The following is a 23,003-nucleotide window of genomic DNA, read 5'->3' as shown; positions in this document are numbered from 1 at the left end:
CATATATCATGGCTGGTGACACCAAAAAACATGTGTTGGATCCAGACAAACACTCGCCTTTATGATATATTCTACACTTATCACATTTCTTTGCTTCAAACTGAGTGCCAACACCGTTGGATCAAGCCTTCTTAGCACCCATACTACCTGACTAGAAGGACTGTCTGCTCTAAGAGCCCTGAGAAAACCTGGAACCCTCTGAACTTTATCTCTTCTGAATATCTCTCCTCCTCTAAACAGCTTCAAGATCCAACTCAATTCTCTCCACCAACATAGAATAATCATCGATTCCAAGAGAAATGAATGGTTGTCTAATCATATCTCTGAGTTTAGATAAAAATCTGTGACACTTCTCTTTTGTATTAGGAATCAACTGAGATGCATACATTGAGAGCATGGTGAATTCAACTTCATATTGTATAATTGAGTGATCATCCTGTACCAGATGAATAAACTTGTACTGCATGTGTCTTCTAGCTGACAGTAGTACGAACCAGTTTCTAAAAGTACTCACAAACTCATCCTACAAAATCATATGGTTGGCTCTACCCCCATATTTTTTCCTGCAACTAACCACGCCACCATCTCTCTGCTTCTCAAATGCAAATGTAGCAAGTGTAGCCATCCTCTATGGGGGACAAGACAATCCATCTAGAATCTTCTCTACTCTCAACAACCAGTTTTCAACATTCACAGGATCTCCTCCAGAAAAGAAAGACGGCCTCATATCATGAAATAATTTTAGGTGCTTATCCATCAACTTCCTCCACTGGAACTGGTCTGTCTGAGAGTTTTTAATCAACTAGGTTACTACAGTCATCATCTCAGTAAATGTAGTTGTATTCACAGTAATTCATTGGGTACATCAACTTCTACATTTCATCTCTAGATTATTTCCCCTTATTTTCCATATTTTTTAAATAACATAAAAGATTATAATTGGATACAATTTAACCATTCATTAAAATCACTTATAAATTAATTTAACCATTCATTAATATCACTTATAAATTAATTTAATCATCCTAATCGCTTTTTTAGATCATGATCCAACCTAAATGCTCTAATATCACTTTTGTCATGACCCGACCCGGATCTTAGAATTAACTAAGGAGGGAACTGCGGTCGAACGGTATTAACATTTCATTTTATTTTTTATAATTTTTTTTCAAAAACTTCCAATATACAAAAGAACCACTAATCTACAAGTTCAATAAAATTAAACATCCAGAAACAACAAAATCTGAAAACCACATCGCAAACAAATACTGAACAATATATCAATATTTGAAGGAAACAGTAAAAAAAAATCACAAACACATCGTAACTAATACCTATCAGCTGCAATCATCCCCTATAAATCAAGTCTCTCCCACCAAACATCAACTTAAAGTTTTTTTTTTTTCCGAAAGAAAACATTAATTTCAATTGTAAGTTTGACTTAGTGAGTAATTATAATCTAATATGCATTAAATTATGATGTTTATTCTATGCATGAATGACGAAAAAATGCAACTCATTACTTTATAAAACATTAAACTTTCATTTTAATTTTCTCTTCCTGATTCACTTCAAGTACTTATCATTTTAACATCTTTAATAGTCATAACAAAATTAGTTTATACACGAATGTATTCTAAAAAATGTACCCTAAGGTACCCTCAAAATGCACCATAAATACACTCAAAAAATGTACTCGAACGTACACTCAATTTGCACCCAAATGTACACATTTATCATTTCCTGTAATGTGTACGGGTACATCGCATCCCCATCAATACCATCTGGGGATAAACTTTTATGACTTCAATTTTACATTTCATTTCCTTTAAATTATCTTTTTTTTTTAAAAACATTGAGCATTCATTTTTCTTTTCCTCATTGCATTTCCTTAAATTTTTTATGCTCATATAATGCATATAATTATAAAATGACTATTTAAATATTACAAAAAAAAATTTATTAAATAAACATTAATTTAATATATATAAAAAAATAATTACTCACATTTGCTTTCAAGAAACCTCTGAAATAAGATCCCCTCACTTCACTTTTTTTTCACTAACACCTAAATCCATTAAAAGTGGATATAATTATAAAAATCACATCATAAAAGAAAGTTTTAAATGGAGTTCACTTATTTAAATATTTAAAAAATTTTACGATTAAAACACTAGCCTCTTTTAACCTTAAGATTCTTTATCTTCCTCAAATCCCGATAATTAATCGGCTTCTTTCACACTTTCAAATCAAAATAAAATTTAATAAAATTAATTACTTTAACTAATTATATCATTAATTCAAATAGTAACACGAGGCTTAACATTTACCTTATAAGTTTCTTGAAACAATCTCCAATCTCACTTGAACGCTTCTCCAACCTATCTTTCGAATATGAAATCACCGGTTATTAGATTCCTGATTTCAATAAAACTTTTCATTAATATTATTATTAAACACACATTTTAGCACACATACATGGGTCATGTTTATATAGCAATATGTTAATTACTTATTAAAGTATAGAACTTTACCTTACTTGGGCTTGATCTTGCCCTAACCCCAACAGAGCACGCGAGGCTTCCTCCCCATTCTTCCTTCGTCCCGTGTAACCCCAACAGAGCACGCGAGGCTTTGACTCCTTCCTCCACGACACGTCTTGATCAGTCGAGCTCTCCTCTTCTCGATAGAGACGCAGATAGCCTCTTCCCTCTTCCTCCTCCACGGTTTCGCAAGTTAACCAGCGCACGAAGTCGATCACACCCCCCATCCTTCTTCCTCTTCAGTTGTGTGTAAGAGCTCAAAGAAGAGATTCTCCCCAGCAAGACCAAATTGTCTTTCCACGCATTCAAACTTCTTCCTCCTTTCACTAGACTCTAAGTCAAAATGGATAAGGGACACTATCCCCTCTTTCCTCTTCTTTCTTTCTTCCCCTCTTTACTGTCGTTATTATTCTTCTCTTGCTTTTTTTGTTCTCCCTCTCGAGCATTTTTGAGACTCCCGATTGAAGCCTTCTTTCGACCCTTGAGCATAACCGTAACGACGGTGAGCCCACATGTCTTATTATCATAATTATTTAATATTTAAATATTTATTTATTTTATTTCTGTTATTACACTTGGCGAATTATATGTTCACCAAAAAACGAGTCATATAGATTAATAAGAGGATAATTAAATACCCCACTTTCCACTTCAACCTAATAATCCTTTTATGAACTTTAAATAAGTTAAATTAACTCAACTGTGAACGATAGCAATTCCAACAGAGAAAAGAGATGAGAATATTTCACGAATTTCTGAAAACCATCAAATCCAACCTGAAACTAAATGTCTCAGCATTCAATTCACATTAGTTTTCCAACAAACACATTATATAGCACAAACTATTCTTCATTGACGCATGGCCTAACCCAAAATGACGAAAGATTGACCTGCACAAAGTGAAGGAATGAGTGAACAAATTTTAATATTTCAGAACTAATGAAGACGTGACAAATTATTTAAACTACCAAGACTCTTGAATTTAATTTACCTAATTTGATGATTACATCAATTAATGCAAATGTCATTGTCAGGTCTCAAGCACCGGATGTGAAAAGTGGAAGGTTGCGTTAGATAGTCGATAGATAGCATAAAATTTGTTGAAAAATCATGACATAAATTCTTTTGTTCATTGTGTAAACGCTAGAGTGTCCTTGGAAGTGACGCGTTGTATGGTCTGGATACCGTGAAAAATGTGCAAGAGCCACTACACCGGTACTGGAGTGTAGTGTCAAATAAGTAAAAATTCCCACATTATGGACAAATACGAGTAAAAAAGTTAGTCCATGAAACTAATATTAGGATATGATCTTGAAATATAGTTACTATCACAGGTAAATTAATAGAATTAGTTGATATTATGATTCATAGAAAAATAAATATCTTATGTATTCAAGAAACTAAATTAATTGGATAAAAAGCTAAGGAGATTGATAACTTAGATTTTAAAATTTGGTATTTAGTTAAGAGTCGTGCTAGAAATGGTGTAAGTGTAATTATAAATAAGAGTTTGATAAATAATATTATAAAAAGTAATAGAATTGGAGATAGAATTATAGCCATTAACATTATTGTTCATGCTAAGATTTTTAATATTATAAGTGTTTATTCTCCTCAAGTAGATTTAGATATAAGTTCTAAAGATAAATTTTGGAATGACTTATGGAATGACTTAGAAAACTGACTTAGAAAACTTAATACAAATGATATCACTTGAAGAAAGAATTTTTATTGGAGAAGATTTAAATGGACATGTCGGTAGAGTGGCAGAACATTTTAGAAATATTAATGGTGGATAAGGTTTCGGAGTGATTAATGAAGAAAGTAGAGTCATATTAGATTTTATCTTAGTGTATGATTTTGTTATTGCTAATATTTTATTCAAGAAAAGAGATAGACATATTATTACTTATAAGAATGGATCTAATAAAACACAAATTGATTATTTTCTTATAAGAAGAAATCATCAAGAATTTAAAGATTGTAAGGTCATTCCAAGTGATGATTTAAGATGAAAAGTTGTAAAATAAAAAATAACAGGAATCATTGTCGTAGAATTAGATAGAGACACCTAAAAGACAGATAAAATTAGTTTTATGAGTAAACTTCAAGAGTTCAAAATTTTGGGTGTTCATAAATAAACAAATTCTATGTGGGATAAAGTAACATACATTATTAAACAAGCGATAAAGGATGCACTTGGAGAATTAAAAGAAAATTTTATTATAAATAAAAATAGTTGATGATGGAATAATAATGTGCAGGATAAGATAAAATATAAAGGGGATGCACAAGAGTGTTAATTATAGAGTAATTAAGTTGATGTGTCATACTTCAAAATTATGGGAGAGGGTAATTGAACATAGGTCAATACGCATTACAAAGATTCTCATACTCAATTTAGATTTATGTCGGGCAGGTCTAACTATGGAAGCTATACATTTATTGAGAGGTTTGATGGAGATGAGAGGTTTGATGGAGAAGTGTTTGATGGAGAAGTTCATAGAGAATAAGAAGGATCTACATATGATTTTTATTGATCTAGAAAAAAGCTTACGATAAGGTTCCATGAGATATCCTTTGGAGAGTTCTAGAGAAGAAAGGTGTTGATATGACTTATCTTCAAGTCATTAAAGATATGTATGCTAGAAGTGTTACTTGTGTTCAAACAGAAGGATAATTGACCAAAAATTTCCTATTTAAATTGGATTACATCAGGGATCAGCTTTAAGCCCATATCTTGTGCTCGAACAGAAGGAGAATTGACCAAAAATTTTCCTATTTCAATTGGATTACATCAGGGATCAGCTTTAAGCCCATATATTTTTGCTTAGTTATGGATGCTCTTATTGGACATTTACAGAAGGATGTACCTTGGTGTATGCTTTTGCTGATGATATCCTTCTCATGGATAAGGCTATAGAGAAAACTCAGGAAAAACTTTAATTATGGATGTCTAAATTTGAGTCTAAAGGCCTTCATTTGAGTAGAACTAAAACTTAATATATGAAATGTAATTTTAGGAGGAATGCTTCGAACCTACTGTGTGATAGAAAAGTACCGCTTAGACTGAAAAGAAAAATTTTATAAGATGGTGGTGAGACTAGCAATGTTCTATGGCACTGAATGTTGGCTTTTAAAAGAAAAGCATAAAACTAAGGTAAGTGTTGCTGAGATGAGAATGCTTAGGTGGATGAGTGGCTTTATACTTAGAGACAAAACGCGAAATGAATATATTCGTGATAGGGTTGGTGTAGCTCCAATGGCAGACAAAATTAGAAAGAGTCGTCTTAGATGATTTGATCACATTAAACGTCGACGATCTGATGATCCCATTAGGAGAGTAGATGTTTTAGATTCGACTTATGTTAAGAAAGGCTGAGGTAGACCTAGAAAAACTTAGGCATATTATATAAAAAAATGATCTTAATTCATTAAAATTAAATGAAAATATGACACTCAATTGGACGCAATGGAGAAAAAGAATCCATGTAGCCTATCCCACTTAGTGGGATAAAGGTTTGTTGTTGTTGTATCAGTTAATGCAACTAGTAAAGCATGTGGCCTATTAGAAAAAACACAACAATAACTAATTCTTTGCACTTAACAACCGTTCATACAGAAGGTAAACAAAAAAAGAAAGAAACTTCTAATGAGAACGACAGAGACAAATTTCTTCAAATATAAACATTGCTAAGGTATTAAACTTGTAAAACCCAGTAAAAACTGGTTTTCTGCTCGAGATGGGAAACATACTAGCAGAGGCAGGAAAACACGATATAAAAGCCTGTAAAAGGCTGACCAAAAGCTTAATTAGGCAAGCATATTTTTTTTAAGTCCATCTCCTCCAAACAGAAATTAAATCAAAAAGAAAACAAGAAAAAAGCACACCTATTAACTCTAGAAGATGGTTGTACCTTTTGAAAACTTATTCTCTAATGAGAAAATCATAAAAGCTTTTAATAAATATAAAAAATCCTCCATCCAGAAAAATTTTTCCAACACCAGTAACCAAATAACACCTATTTGATATACATACCAGTTAACACAACTAAAGCAATTAATAAATCCAACAAAAAATTCCTGAAATTTCCAAATTATATGACTTGCTACCCTCCCATTCCTCAGAAATAACTAACATCCATGAATTCCATCAGCCCCAAAGGGTACAAATTTCTATAAGTCTGTTAATCCGATGAAAATGCCAACAAATAGGGGTTTGCAACTATTTCTGTCGCCCAACTAAGATGCAAATAAAATTATCAAACTAAATTGATGCTAAGACCATGATTCCATCAAGAAATAAATGCACTATGCCCAAAAACACCTTGTTTAACAATGCTAATGGATTCAAGTCAACACAAAGTCAATATAATGTAATATAAAAAAATTATGTTAACAATAAAAGTTTCTAAATAACACTCAATGCATCAAACCAAATAAAAACAAATCTAAGACCACATGATATTTCCAAGGCTATTTAAAGCAAAATTAATAAAACTGTACTTCATAGAATATAATATCCTCCATAATATGAAAAAATAGCGAACACTCAGGCAAGTAATACATTATTAAGCAAATTCAATTTATTTTAGAGAATGCTGGAAAAAGAAATATGAATTGATTTTTGTTTCAACTCCTGATCACATGGCTAGTCTCAGTCTTTTGTAAAGGTGATAAAACTATTTCAGCATTCTAACAAAGCATCACGCCAACAAATGATTCTGATAAATATTGCAAGCATACTTCAAACAAAAAACTTTATTGCTCGCTATTAGAGAAAGAAGTTCTGCAACTTCATTCAAAATGGAAAGGTAAAAAAATCACCTGTTTTGCAAGATTGCAGGCACGATCTGGAGAGTTAAGGATTTCATAATAGAAAACTGAGAAATTCAGTGCCAACCCCAGTCTTATTGGATGAGTTGGGGCCAGTTCCGCCAATGCAATATCCTGCAAATTGTCAAAATGCAGGCATGAAGCATAAAAAGTTAACGCCTTTTGAAAATTTATAATTTGCTTATTACCCAAATATAGACTAGACTAAAATGGCAATCATTGAGACAGAAGATGGCCTCACCTGAGCTGATTTGTACGCCAGTAGTGTGCTCTCAGCAGCCTCCTTCCTCTCTGCTCCAGTTTTAAACTCAGCAAGATACCTGTGAAATAAAATTCACTTGAAAAAATAATGATATGAAGTTTATCCATTTATTTCTATTTCCAAATGAGTAATTCCAGAGAACCTGTGGTAATCACCCTTCATCTTTAGGTAGAAAACCTTTGACTCAGCAGCACTAGCAGAGGGAATCAGATGAGAATCAAGTAGTTTCAAGATTCCATCGCAGATCTTGCTGAGCTCGGTCTCAATTTTGCCGCGATAATCCTTGATAATGGTCACACGATCCTCATTGCCACGGCCTTCCTCTTTCTGCTCAATGGAAGATATTATCCTCCACGAGGCTCGTCTAGCTCCGATAACATTTTTATAGGCCACAGAGAGGAGGTTGCGCTCCTCCACGGACAGCTCATTCACACTTCCCGTCTTGGCCACCTTCTCCATGAACTCAACCATTTCCTCATATCGCTCAGCTTGCTCTGCAAGCTTTGCCATATAAACATTATCCTCACGAGAAGACTCAGAAGACGACATCTTTACTTCTGTTTTATAATGAACCAGTAACCTTTTCTAGATCTGTAGAAACATTGAGCTTTAGCTCAAAATCTAACGAATTGTCTTTTTAAACTTCAACATTGCCAAAAAAAAATTAAGAAAGGTAAACAAAATAACTTGAAGGTTTATTCAAGCCTTTCAAGCAAAGATACGAGAACCTCTTCAGCCTAAAAAACATCTCACCATAAAACATAAATACTTTAAACAAATATGTTAACACAGATAATAACAAGAACAACTACAACTATGTCCGAAAAGGAGCTACATACAAAGCAAAAAGATGCAGCTCAAAAACAAACAAAAGGCAAGGAGAGAGAAAAACCAATCTCTACAGAAATTACCCATCAAGATCGAGAGTAGGCTCAGATAAGAGAAAGCCATCATGATAACACCATCCAACAGCAATAGAAAGCATAGTTGATAAATAGATTGAGACAAATTAAGTTATCTGGTTGTGCAAGTACGCCACATCATAGCCTAAACTCCGAAAAATTACAACAAAAATAAGAGAGCCAAAACAACGATCCATGGAAACAAAAGATGAGAAGAAGTTGGTGATGCAAAAAAGCAGAAGCACCTAGCTAAAAGAAAAGAAAGTACAACTCAGCAATAGGATGAAGCCGACTCATCAATGAAAGTGTACTCACCCCCAAAAAGTCTCATCTAACCAGCACCAAAATAAACCACAAAGAAAAAACATCCAAGTCATGCCTATATAAAAAAAAGATCATTTATACAGCCTAGAAAAAAAAAATTCTTCCAAAGAAGAAACATATTTTAACATTGTTAGGCCAATTATCTTTGAGTTTCAACCTTAGGTTTATATGCCGCCACAATTTTCACATGCTCCACAACCACCTTTTTGGATGAAAGAACTACAACAACAGCAACAAAGCCTTTATCCCCACTACGTGGGGTATCCCACTACGTGGGGTCGGCTACATAATCCTTTTTCTCCATTGTGTCCTACTTAGTGTCATATTTTCATTTAGTTCTAATAAATTAAGTTCATTTTTTATACGATAAGCCCAAGCCTTCCTAGGTCTACCTCTGCCATTCTTAACATAAGTCGAATCTAAAACATCTACTCTCCTAATCAGATCATCAGATGGTCGACGTTTAATGTGACCAAACCATCCAAGACGGCTTTCTCTGATTTTTTGGATGGAAGAAAAGATGAAAAAACACTTTTTTTCCTCGTTGTCCATACTAGTATAAATCAAGGAAAAGAAAATCAAGATGTAACTACACCTTTTAACAGGACGATGAAAATTATTGTTGGCTTCCAAAACTAAATTAAGAGGGTTAAATAAAGAAGAAAAACCTCTCATTTCCTCTTTCTACAAACACAAAGAAAGGTACAGACAATAAAAAAATACGTGCAAGTGAGATTCCAAAATTAGGTAACACACTTGGCATCTAATATCCATAGTAACCCCATGGGCAATCAACTTATCTGTCATTTTTAGACCCTTAGTAATACTGGAGTCACCCAAACACGAACGAGAAATGCAAATTTTACTAGTGAAGTCAAATAAAAATTATAACCAAGCACTCATAAATAGAAAATAACAAAAGACAAATGGTATAGAGGACTGCATGATCAAAGGGCAGCAAACTAGTGATTAGTTGAATGAATTGAAAGCAATAGGGAGGGAGTTGCGGGGTTGTTGTTGGGCTGCAAGAGGGGATGGGGCAGGGGGTGGGGGTGTGACTTGTAACAAATGGTGGTAGGAGTGGCTAGCTGCAGGCGACTGGACCGGAGGAGAAAGAGTTATGTAGATGGACTATGGGAAAAGAAAAAGAGTTGTGCATGACTGCAAGTGTAAGTAGTGGTTGCAGTGGGATGGATGTAAATAGCAAGGAAGGCTTACGACAGGGACGTTGGATGATGGGCAGCTGAGGATTGTTGGAGGAAGGTATGAGGGCTACAAGAGACAACCAAGATGCCGACATCCTTAGGACGACTGCAATAGTTACTGTGAAGGCGACAGTAAAGAGAAAGTTGTGGAAGATGGGAAAGTCGAGGATAATCATCACCACATAACGAGATACAGTTGAAGCACCACTCGCCCTTAAATACAATTCTTAAAGGGAAAACTTGGAGACATCGACGGCTGTTCCGACATAAAATACACCAAAAAAGAAAAACCTAAAACAAAAAGCAAATATATAGTAATAGGATAATTAGGAGTAGCCTAAGAGGACCGGTCGAGTGCTCAGAAGAAAGAAAGGGTTGGACCGAACCGGTCCGGGCAAGTAGTAGGGCACTGCTTTTCATTTGAGGGATTTCCCACACCAATACACCCGTGTCAGTCTCCGGGGTTGGAGGAGCTTCGACCTCATTCGTCGAAGCTTCTGTCTCCCAATAGTATGGAATCAAATCATGCAAATTGAGGGTAGCGGAGCTGGTGTAAATTTCCATAGCTGAAAGAACTTCGACTGCAGCCCTAGAAGCACATCGATCCTACTGTCCACTGCATTGATGCCCAAAACATATGAGAAGTTTTACCCACTTGCAAATAGCCATCCATATCAGTCCAATCATCCGATGTTACATTAGTAAACTTAACTGCACCTTTGTGTCTAGTATACTCTATAGGGTCTTCCAAAAGTAGACCAAGGTTTGCTGATCCCTATCTAGCGAAAGGACTAACTAAACTCCCTCCAACAGTAGCAACAAATGCGATAGGGTATCTATCATAATAAATTGAAATGCTCTCTGTAGTGATTGTTCTATCTCTAGAATTGGCTCTCAATCCTGTTATATTCTATCACCACCAAAACCAATCCCCCCGATGCTTCTACGCTAGCAAGAGCACTAATAATCTCGAACTTTGCAAAAGGTAGGAAAACTATGACTTTTCATTCTTGGTGAATGAGCAGTTGTTCTTGGATCCATCATGCTGAGTTTGGGCGATAAAACTGCCAATGGTCTCCTCAAGAGTAATGTGACATGCATCCATGCGCAACACATTATCCACATCTGATCCTGTAATTGATTTCCACTGGAAAACTCTATGAGGCATCTCCTTTCAATGTTGACTTTATTCTTCTTCTTCAATGACGTTAGGGAATGCGACTAAGAATGCTTCTGATTCGTGAGGTTCAACCTGTCTACTATCTATGTAAAAGTCACATTCTTGTTTCTACCTCCATCGATGATGAGGTTGCATGCATTTCCTCCACAATGCAACAAGTATAGAATATTTTGTGTTGAAGTCACTATTAATTCCCATTAGCCTAAGTCTAAAGGACTCATCAAGCCACAAGCATCTCTCCCTCATATGGTGGAAGTCGGTACTCCACATCCTGCTCTTCAGCTATCTCCTCGCTCATCTCCTCTACTGCACACTGCTTGGCGAAACACATCTCTACTTGTCGCGTAGCTGAAAGCGATGTGTCTAGGGGTGTAAACAAGTCGAGTCGAGCTCAAGCAACCCTTTTCTTGGGCTTGAGCTTGACAAATTTTATCGAGCTCGAGCTTAAGTCTACAAGTTCGAGCCGACTCGTGAGCCGGCTTGTTCAATATAATAGGAGAAAATGATATTAATTTAAGGTAGCTTTATAATAAATTCACAAAAAGAACGAACAATTAAGAGACAAAATAAAAAATCACCAAATATACAATAAAAGTATTATTTTTTAAGCATTTTTAGTAGCTTAAAGATAAAGTTTTGAAATTTAATATATTTTGAGTATATTTTATGTTAATATTTTTTTTAAAACGAGCCAACTCACGAGCTAACGAGTCAAGTCGGAGCTGGCTTGAGCTTGGCTTGTTAGCTTATCGAGCTCAGCTTACGAGCCACTTATTGAGCCGAGCTCAAGCCGGCTCACGAGTCGACTTGACTCACTTGCACCCTAGATGTGCCCATATTTGTGGCATCTGAAGCATTTCCTAACTGGAACTATAATGGGGGTGCTACTCTTCTCAGACTTTTTCTCATTCTGGGCAGGGCAGCTCTGTCAATCTCCTAGCCAGCCTTCTCAACTTCCTTAGGCGTGCTTCTACTGACGTCTCCAACTGTGGTGGTTGTCTGATGGGCAGTGGGTGTCTACTCTGCTTCTGCTATCTCGCCACATTCAATGCCAATGTTTAAAGGTTACTCAGCGTCCAATAAGATTGCAGCTGGACCACATTTCAGGCCTCCCAAGTACATGATTGTCATTTTCTCATATCTCTATTAGCTCACATTTCAGCTTAAGCTACATAAATTCCACTGTGTACTCCTCCACTGATAATTCCCTTGATTGCATGTGTTGGGGATAAAGAAATTGTCCTAAAGGTAATGTGAGCATAGATATTGTCGTTGCATCGCCTTCTTCATTTTCTCATAGATAGTGGTCTAATCTTGTCCTTCACTCTGTCTCTCCATCTTCAGATTCTCCCACCACAACAAGGCGCCAATTTGATAGCAGTGAACTTCGCTCTCCTATCATCTGACAACTCTTTATATTCAAATATATTCGCGATGATCTGTAACCACTCAACAAAGTCATCCACATTCATTTTCCATTGAAATTCGGTATATCCACTGTCATTCCTAAACCTTTGTATCCTCCAACAAGCACTTCCTCTATCAACCTCCTCTGATATCAAGTCTCGAAGTGTCATGGTTGATTCTCATCTTCATTGGAATCATCCCTATGAAAAGGATCCCGATGCTCTTCTCGCTTTCATCCTCGGATCTCACTATAACAGTCGACAGTGACCTCCCTAGGTTCTGTCTTAAATTTCATCGAGTCGTTGTAGCACTCAACAGAGTTATCGTTGCATCTTTTACATAGTAAACTCCTGATTGGCATACGTCACTTCTCCTTAGTGGCATTATTGGGGTTTGTGCGTGCATAGGTGGGATAGAGTGTATGGCTGTGATAGGAAAGAAAAATTTTGGATTAGGCAATGGGGAATTTTAGTAACCTTAGAATAAAATTAGGGTTAAGCTAACTCTAATGTCAAATGATACCGAAGTTAGCCCAAACACAAACAAAAATACAGCTTTGATTACTAAAATCAAATAAAGATTACAACCAAGACACTCGAAAATAGAAAATAACAAAAAACACAACACAAACTCAAGCTAAGACTTAGGTCGAGGGGGGCCGTGTTGCGATTTGAAGGGAAGTAATATGTATGGAGAGCTATAAAGTCGAGAGGAAATAAATTGGTGGTTGGTTGGATGGATTGAAGGTAGCAAAGAGTGTGTAATGGAGCTGTTGTTGGGCTGCAAGAGAGAAGTAGGAGTTGTGTGACTTGCGATAGAAGATGATCGGAGGTTCGAGTGGCTGCAGACAGTTGAACTGAAGGAGAAAGTATTATGCGGATGAACTGTGGGGTAGGAAAAAGGGTTACGGTTAATTGCAGATGGATACAGTGATTTCAGTGAGATGGATGTAGTTCACAAAGAAGGGTTATGACAGCGATATTAGATGGTGGGCGACTGAGGATTGTTGGTGGAAGGATTGGGGTTGCAGAAGAAAACAAAGTTATCGTTCTTGGGGCAACTGTAGCAGTAATGGTGACAAAGACAACAGAGGGAAGGTTACAAAGGATGAGAAGGTCGAGGCAAATTACTACCTCGAAACGAGATATAGCCTGAGCAACACTCACTCTTGAATATAGCCTTAGAAGAGAAACTTAGAGACATCAAATGTTGTTCCAACAAAAACGCCAAAACTAAAAAACTAAAATACAAAAAATAAACATATAGTAATAGGACAATTAGAAGTGACCCAGGAGTAACAGCCAAATCCTCAGAAAAAAGAAAGACCCGGATCGAACTGGTTCAGGCAAGTAGCAGAGCGCTACTTTTCAATCACGAAATTTCTCACACCAATATGCCCACGTCACTTAGACTGGGAGATCCAATAATATAAAGCATAATGAAAGCAAAACCTTTAAACCAAATAAATTGGAACTAGTCCATAGTAGAGATATAATATATTAACTTCACTTCAGCAACTTTTGAAAAGATATTCTCATGGCAACAAAAAAATCTCATCTGACCTCATAACAAATAAATGTATCATAAATAATGCTGCAGCACAAAAACGTAAAAAGAATCAGGAGAAGGGTGCAGAATCCAGTTTCCCTCCAAAATGATAAAGTTTAACAAAGCATTGCTGGGTAAATTGAACATGCAAAAACAGAAATTTCCTAAATTTTCCAATAAAAGTACCCCCAATCCAAGGATAAAAAAAGGAGAAATATTAAGCCCATCTCCAATAGCAAAACTAAACCACCTCATCATTAATAGTGGCAAGCTCCCTCCAAAAATGATAAACGCATATAACGGATCATTCCAAGGGAGTGATACCCTATGCATCAAAAAGAGAAAGGATTTGAAAGGTTTAAAATTCTCCAAATCATCTTCACTTTGCAAAGAGCATTCCGAGAGGAAATAGAAGATAACACAAATACCCCCTTCTCACTTTGAAGAGTAGCCTTGACCCATGAGAAAGTATGGACATTCCCCATAACATCTCCCACCAAAAGCAGCTAACAATAGAAGAATTTTGCTTTATAACAAATTTTGGAGAGTAGGCAAAACAGTGGCACTAAGACCTAAGACAACTAATAGAAGAACAAATGAGCTGATATCTTCCAGCTATTGAAATACACTTGTTATTCCAACCTGCAAGTCAAAAGTTGAGCTTGTGCATGAGATGAATATAATCCTTGAATTGAACCTAATATGTTGTAACCGAAAGCCCCTACTATTTAAGAGAAAGGTGGTAATTGAAAACGAAGAATAGCACACAGAAAAACCGTACTATTAACATCCTTAGAGAAGCATATTTTAGATTTAGATTGAATCACTCATAGACCAATACAGCTCTTAAACAAAAAAATCTCATTGAGAGTTGAAATAAAGTACTGATTAACTTGGCCAACAACTAGAAGATCTTCTGCAAAAGTAAGCTATGAAATGGAGATCCCATCATTAAATATGGGTATAGAACTTCTCTTGGGCGCTTTGGAATATTGAAGATAGAAAAACACAACCATGGCAAAGGTAAGTAAGAAAGGTGAAAGAGGGCAACCCAATCTAAGCCCAACAAAGAATTAAAGTATCCTTTAATTTCTCCATTAAAAACGACAGAGAATGGGACTCAAGTAGCACAAGCGGCTATCCAATTAACATTTTCTTAGATATACCTTTTTGAATGACCTATTAAGAATCGTTTGTCTGTTAACACTATTGAAAACCTTTTTAATGTTTAATTTTGCACAGAAAATTTTGCCAAAAGTAGAAAACTTGAATAGATGTGTGAGTTCATAAGCAAGTGCAACATTGTTCACAATGTCTCTATTTTTAATAAAGGCAACATGAGCTTTATGCACAATAAACAAGAAGAGCACCAATCAATTAGCTGCAATTTTTACAATAAGGTTGTCACATTGACATGGGACGATAATCAGAAATGGTATGTGCATGAGATTACATTGGGAGCCTGGGACTACGCTTGACAACTGAGGGCTTGGATAGAATTATAAATAGCTTTGACAAGTTGATTGCCCCAATATCCAAAGAATAAGTAAGAAATATGACATCAAATCCATCCGCTCCCACAGACTTATTCTTTACAATGCTATGGAGGAATGATATAATTTCCTCAACCAAAGTTGAATTAATAAGCAGAGAAGATAGGCTAAATGATAGAATAGTCCCACATGAAATGGAAAAAAGAAATGGCATGGAAGTTGTATCCATGTTATATAAGTCATAATAATAGAAAATGATGTGATCCTCAAATCCAGATTGAGGGGTGATGAGAAGTGATCGCATCACCCCCATCAAAAGGTTCCCTTATGGTATTAATATTGCTCCACTCCTTAATAATATTATAAGGAAACTGAACATCATCATCTCTTCTCGAAAACTAGATTATCATTATCCTGTCACTTGATCCATTGACTTTCACGAGAAATTACATGAGAATATTTGGCATTGGAATCCTTTGCCGATAAGATCAGCATAGTATGGATCATATTTGAGAAGACTTAGATAGAGCTCTTGATCAGCTTTCAGCGAAGCAACCATTTGCCAAAAGTTGGAGCTATGTTCAACAATTGATCCTTTGAGAATAGCTTTCAAAGCATTAAGCTTTTTGTACAAAACAAAAATGAGAACACCACTCGCATCTTTCCAAGCAAGCTCTTACTTTGCTAATGAAGTCATTAGAGTTTGTCCAAAAATTCAAAGGCACATCTATATTTAAAAGTGTGAGGATTATCCAGAAAGACAATTAGAGGATAATGGTCAAAAGAAAGGGTATGGAAGACCATATAAAATGAGGCAGGAGAAACATTAGCCAATGGAAATTGCATAAGCAATGATAGAACTAAAACTAAATGAAGTTTTTACTCTGGTTATTGGACTAAGTAAAAGAGAGACCATCACTTACCAAATCCAGAAGGCAAATATTAAACAAACATTCATTTGAACCATTCCTTTAGGTTATTAATATTGATCCACTACTTAATGGTATTATAAAGAAACTAAATATCATCCTCTCCTCTCGAAAACTAGATTATAACTATCATGTTGCTTGATCCATGACTTTCACAAGAAAGCAACATAAAAATATTTGCCATTGGAATACTTTGCCTATAAGATCAGCATAGTATGGACGACATTCAAGAAGACTAAAATAAAGCTCTTGATCAGCTTTCAGCGAAGCAACCATTTGCCAAAAGCTGGAGCTATGTTCCACGATTTATCCTTTGAGAAAAGCTTTCATAGCCTTAAGCTTTTTGTACAAAAATAAAAATAAGACAACCACTCGCATAATCTTTCCAAGCAAGCTCCACTTTGCTATTGAAGTGATTAGTGTTTGTCCAAAAATTCTTAAAGGCACATCTATGCTTAACAATGTGAGGATTATCAAGACATTTGAAGGATAATGGCCAAAAGAAAGGGAATGGAAGACCTTATAAAATGAGGCAGGAGAAACATCCAGCCAATGGGAATTGCATAAGCAATGATCCAACTAAGGTCGCATTTGTCTCAACTTTTTGACCCACAGTCGCTTCAGAACCGGATTTTAAAGCGTTTGGAAGGAGCATTTCGTCACTCCCGTTTCAAACCCGTTTTTCATTTTTAATGACATTTTTAATGAAAAAGGGAATGCAGCAACAAGTGTGTCCCGTGGTTTTAACCTTTTTGTCCGGTTTACCCATGCTGCAATGTTCTAATCATACATTCCAAGATCTGATGCAAGGGGCATGCATAATGGTTATATAGGACCTATGATAATTGGGCCTTTTGTGTGGACTTTTGAGTTGGGAGAACTTGTTTTGTCTAATCTTGAATTTTTTTCTCATGAGTAGCATAGGTTTGAATAATGGTGGATAAAGCCTCAGTAACATGGGTCTCCTTTACAAGTTAGCTCATATCACCTCTAGCATCAAATTCAGTAATAGAGTGTGATTCAAAGCCGAGAGTAAGGGAAGTATTGAGATCGCTAAGCAAACCTACGAGATCCTTGACTATGCCTTGGGATGGAGAGGCTATGGCAATGGTAGAGGGAGTAACAAGTGTTTGGTGGATCACAATCAGCCGTGAAAAAGTTGAGGGTTCTACAAATGATGTAGCGGAAGGAGGAATGTGATTGGATTTTTAGGTTTCAAAAGGGTGAAATGGAGCCAGAAAAGAAGGCTTCAACCCTTGGGATAGCCTTTGCATCTACCCCTACGTCTCCCCCTTCCATTGATCACAATAGTCGAAGTAATAGGATATTTTGGGCAAGCATAGGTGCCATATCCGTAGGTTTCCGATCATAAACTGCATCTTGCTTAATCTTCAAACCATTAAGGTTAATAAAAACATTCTTAGACAATGGAGAAGTAGTGTCAACCTGAACACAAACCCTAGCAAACGTAAGCCGGGATTTGGAGTTGGTCAAATTGTCCACCAATAAAGATATTCCAATTTTACCAGCCACTTTTGATCGACTCATTCCAGCTGAAAGCAAAGGTAAGATACCTGAACTTCTACTACAGTTAAAACTAATGAAAGAGGCGCAGAATCCCACGAACTATTGAAAAGAAGAAAAAAAAAAGTGTAGCATTTCAGCATGTTTCACATAACAGGTTGGATTGAAGCTAATTAATAAACAGAAATTTTAAACATGAAGTCAAGACGCAATTCAATAATCGGAAAAAACAAAATATGGAGGATAACAGAATCACACCACGAATAACAAGATGATAATTTAAGGCGTTGTAAGAACCATTTGAAGATGAGAAGGGAGACGACGAAACCCTACCTTCGTCTCAATGATCGCGACTCCTTTTCGCACCAGCAGAGTTTCTCGGTGTTGTAACCAAGTTGAGCCAATGATTTTTTATGCACTGTATCAGGGTAGAGTTTCTCGGTGTTGTAACCAAGTTGGGAAAGAAAATAGGGAAGGAGGAAGATGACCAGCTCCTGATGAAGCGACCGAGTGACCCTGAAAAATGGCAAGCCAACGGAGAACCGACACGTGGTTATAACGAACAGCTTTGCACCGCGCTGCTTTTATTTAATAAATTATTCATAAAATTATTTTTCAAACGAAAATACTCTTGCATTAAAATTTGCAGGATAAATCCTACATTCATGTAATATTCTAATTTATTATAAAGTAAAATTTTCTCCATTACCACTCCTCTTATGTAATTTCTTTCAATGCAAAGAGGAAATTGTTTATATTTTCTTACTTAAATTATAATGCATTAATTATCTTCTACAATTCATTAAATTTTTCTATCTTTTAAATATTTGTAACAAATTTAAACACTTGAATATTTGACTTAATATTTTATGTTGTTGCATTTATTTATACATGAGATCAGTTATCATAAAGTTATAAAGCATTAATATATGATCTAGTGAGGGGAAAATGAGAATGTGTCTATGATAGCAAGGAAAACACGGGTACTAAAATTCATCCTAGACAATAGACAAAGTGACTAGATAAAAAAGGACAGCACTGAAATTATCATTCATCATTAAAGCTAGTCAAAAGAAGCTAATAATATATGTACAATAAGAAAGAAAGTGTGGGGACAAACATACAACCTAGGAAATAGACGAAGTGACTGAATTAGGAAGGACGGCGTTGTAACTATTATTCATCATGAGCTAGTCAAAGTAAAGCTAAGAAAGTTTCTACACTAAGAAGGAAAGTGTGAAGACTAGCATACATCATAGAAAATAGAAAAAGTGACTAAACCAGGAAGGACAGTTCTGGAACTATCATTCAGTCGGAGAGCTAGTCAGAGGAAGCTGAGAATGCTTCTAAACTAGAAAGGAAAGCACGGTGGCTAACATCCAACCTGGGAAATAGATAAAGTGACTAGATTAGGAAGGACAACAACGAAACTATCATTCAGCCCAAGAGCTAGTCAAAGGAAACTAAGAATGTGTCTACACTAGGAAGGAAAACGTAGAGACTAACACCGGCTCAAAGAAATAGACAAAGTGACTAGATAGGGAAGGACAGTGATAGAACTATCATTCATCCTGATAGCTAGTCAAAGGAAAAGTTTATGTTGATAGAGAAGTTGGTTTAATTCTATTGAGAAAATTGATTCAAATGTACTGGGGAAGTTTGAAAGTTCATGTTGTTTGTGTTCTGTGAATTTATGTTGTGCCTAAAAATGTTAGAAAAGAAAATATAATAATTTATTTTCTATCTAAGAGGTGTGTGGCGGTGGCTCGGTCAGGATAGATAATACGGGATCTAACCTGAATACAAGTTAGGTGATCAGCTTAAAGTAGGTAGTTCAAGGACTGACATCTATCTTAAGCTCTAACCCAATTTTCTTAGATGTGAACCATTGGGCTTTGGGCTTCATCCCGATAATATAGAGCCAATGCTAGTTTATTCTTCTATTCCACACTAGACAGGCACAATGATTCTAACTTGGTGGTGTACAATGGCTATACTAGAACCCATCTAAAATTTACAGAGCCAAGGCGTCAGTTCTTATTAACTGATGCGTGAACAGAAAACAAATTTGAGAAAGGAAAGACATACGTTCGGTGTTTGATGAGTTAGGCTGAGTAAAAGAAATGACGAGGGAGTTTCTTTAACTCAGAATTAACAACTCAAAGCATTAATTAATATCATTAATTGTAATTATGATCAAATTAACAAATTTGTTCTCATTATGATTGTGTCACATGGGGATACTCAAACATTCGATGGATCCTCCACTAGACCTGTGGAAGGGAATGTTTAAGGCCAAACCGGATCTAACTGCCTTACCACAAGGTGTTCAGTGATTCTATTAGAGGATAGTAATTATACTCTAAGCTTACTTAATCAAGGCATGAACTACATAACCAACTAATTATTGATTAATAAGCCATCGACCTAGGAAACTTTCTTCACAGACATTCAATAGGCTATCTGATTGGAAAGGTGTCCATTGATTAATCCTTGATTTATAAGTCTAAGGTGTTGAATTGATTGGACTCAAAAACCCATCGACATCAGCTAGCCTTCTTGACTTTATGGGGTAGTCCACCCTAGCTTCAAGAACTGTGTTCTGACACAGATTTGGGCAACGCCTGACTCTAAGAAGTGGTTACATAGACATATCCATAACCTATTTTTTCTCAGATAAGGCATCAATTCCATTAGAGTTGGATATAGACCAATCAAAACTGACAGGCTCTAAAGGAAAGAATAAAAATATCTCATCGGTGTGTGATAAGATAGATTGAGATAAAATTTGTCAAGAGACTTACCTTAACTCAAAATTACTAATCTAAAAGATTAATCTACAAAACAACCTTGACTGGCTTAAGATCAATCAACCTTATCTCATTGTGATGGTGCCACGTGGGGCGTACTCTAACTTCTAATGAACCAAAGCCAAACTTGTGGATATTTTGAATAAGATCAAACTAAGTTAGATAAACCTTTTTTAATGTGTGATGAGCATACTAGATTAGAGTAAGACATACCTCAACCCGGACTTAATAACTCAAAGAATTGAAGATTATAAGGAGGTCAATCAAACTAATCACATTATATTGATACCACCTGGGTCATACTCAAACTTATGATGGACCTAAAGAAGGTTCAAATAAGGATTATGATGGCTAAGCTGAAGGGGACAAGTGAGACGTAGAAGCTACATATGCACTGGTGAAGAAGTGAGCATCAAAAAGTGTCGCGACCATCATTTTTTAATGATGCAGGTGTTCTGTCAGTTTGGTGTTGATGAGGCATCCATTTTGATAACAGACGACATCATTTTCAACACTTATTGACTATTTCATCATTACAAAATTATTGTGGCCTTCATTTTAATGAAACAATTGTTCCATCACTCCAGGTCAAGGATTCATTAGTTTATTAACTGATAAGACGACTATCAGTTAAGGCTACTAATATCTAATTAGTTGTTGCAACACCGATAATAAACAATCAGATATCTGTAGCATCAGCAAAAAAATCCCTCTTTGGTATTTACATTACCACACCTAGAATCACAATATTTAATTAACTATTCGAAGCATTTAACAGACTAAAATCTTATTCAAATAGTAAATTATTCAATTGATCTCGACTGCTTATATGCAACAGTATAACAATAGCTCTGATTATGTTATTCACTTATATTTTCTTATTTTACAACAGTATATGCAACATTATAACAATAGATCCTGAAGAAAAATAAGAATTTAATTTTTTTTAATTTATATATATTGGGATAAAACGCAAGTATACGTATCGTTGATACACTGAAAGTATATATATTTTTAGACTCGTATTTTATACTCATTTTGGTGATATTGCACTTTAATGGAAGATATTTTGATGTTTTCTTGCAGGTTGTTGATTTTTAGGGCTTAAAGCAAAAAGAAAGCAAAAAAGATTAAATTTGGAGTCAAAATTACGTTTTTGAAGAAATGCTCAGCGGCGGCAGCGCGAAAGCAAAAAAGATTAAATTTGGAGTCAAAATTACGCTTTTGAAGAAATGCTCAGTGGCGGCAGCGCCGAAAATGCTCAGGGGCGGCAGCGCCGAGGTTAGCACCGACGGCGCCAAAGGCGGTGCAGACCCTATTTCTAAAAGGTTTGATGAATTTGGATGATTTTCTGAAGAGTTTTTGGAGGCACCTCTTGGAGAACCGAACTTGGGCTCTATTTAAGGCCAAATTTCATCAGAAAATATGCTCCTCTACGTTTTTCACTCATCTACGTTCATTTTTTGCATCACATCATTTCTTTCCACTACCAAATTGGAGTCAATTTTTTATTTTGCTTTCATAGTTTAGAGTTTTAGTGGTGAGATTTAATGTGAAACTTTCTGTAAGAGTGTTGGAGATGGAGAAAAGTGAGAGATGTCTTCTTCCTACATTTCTAAGGAAATGCTACAAAGGATTTGCTTTGAGAAAGAGTTTTCAGATAAGTATTGTTTGTTTATCCGTGTTGTATGTACTTTCTTTTATATATGAAATTTGTGTTTTGTTATTTCTTTCTCATGAAGTTTTGGTGAAATGAAGAGATAATATGAATGTGCCAATATTAAATTGTAAAATAAATTGTGATGATTTTTCAACTCCAAACTTAATTTAATTTTCAATCTGACCAATTGAATTGTTAAAATGTGTTGTGAAACATATGATCCGGGAAATGAAGTATGGGTTATATAACAGAGTGAGGATCACATTTGATTTTATGGAGGAGAACATTGTTCATGGAATTAAGTGCAAATAAATAGAGAAATATTCTTTGTTGGGTGTAGAATTGGAGAACCTTTAGGGTGACAGACTAAAATCTTCAAT

The 23,003-nt window shown here is 35.6% G+C and overlaps 1 protein-coding gene across 1 annotated transcript in view; it reads right to left on the bottom strand.

The window, feature by feature from the left end:
- LOC110028516 (14-3-3-like protein) overlaps positions 1 to 18,550 on the bottom strand; it is a 39,245-nt gene extending 20,695 nt beyond the window's left edge. Inside the window, exons 1-4 of the mRNA XM_020730405.1 lie at positions 18,487 to 18,550; positions 7,784 to 8,232; positions 7,621 to 7,699; positions 7,371 to 7,493 (exon numbers count right to left, since the gene is read on the bottom strand). Coding sequence (XP_020586064.1) covers positions 7,371 to 7,493; positions 7,621 to 7,699; positions 7,784 to 8,190 — 609 coding nt within the window. The 5' untranslated portion in view covers positions 8,191 to 8,232; positions 18,487 to 18,550. The remainder of the gene's footprint in view (positions 1 to 7,370; positions 7,494 to 7,620; positions 7,700 to 7,783; positions 8,233 to 18,486) is intronic.
- Positions 18,551 to 23,003: the final 4,453 nt, after the last annotated feature.

This window comes from Phalaenopsis equestris, unplaced genomic scaffold (assembly GCF_001263595.1).
Source record: "Phalaenopsis equestris unplaced genomic scaffold, ASM126359v1 Scaffold000513, whole genome shotgun sequence".
NCBI lineage: Eukaryota > Viridiplantae > Streptophyta > Magnoliopsida > Asparagales > Orchidaceae > Phalaenopsis > Phalaenopsis equestris.
Note: the sequence above shows the minus strand (reverse complement) of the source record. Positions and strands in the feature narration are given on the sequence as shown.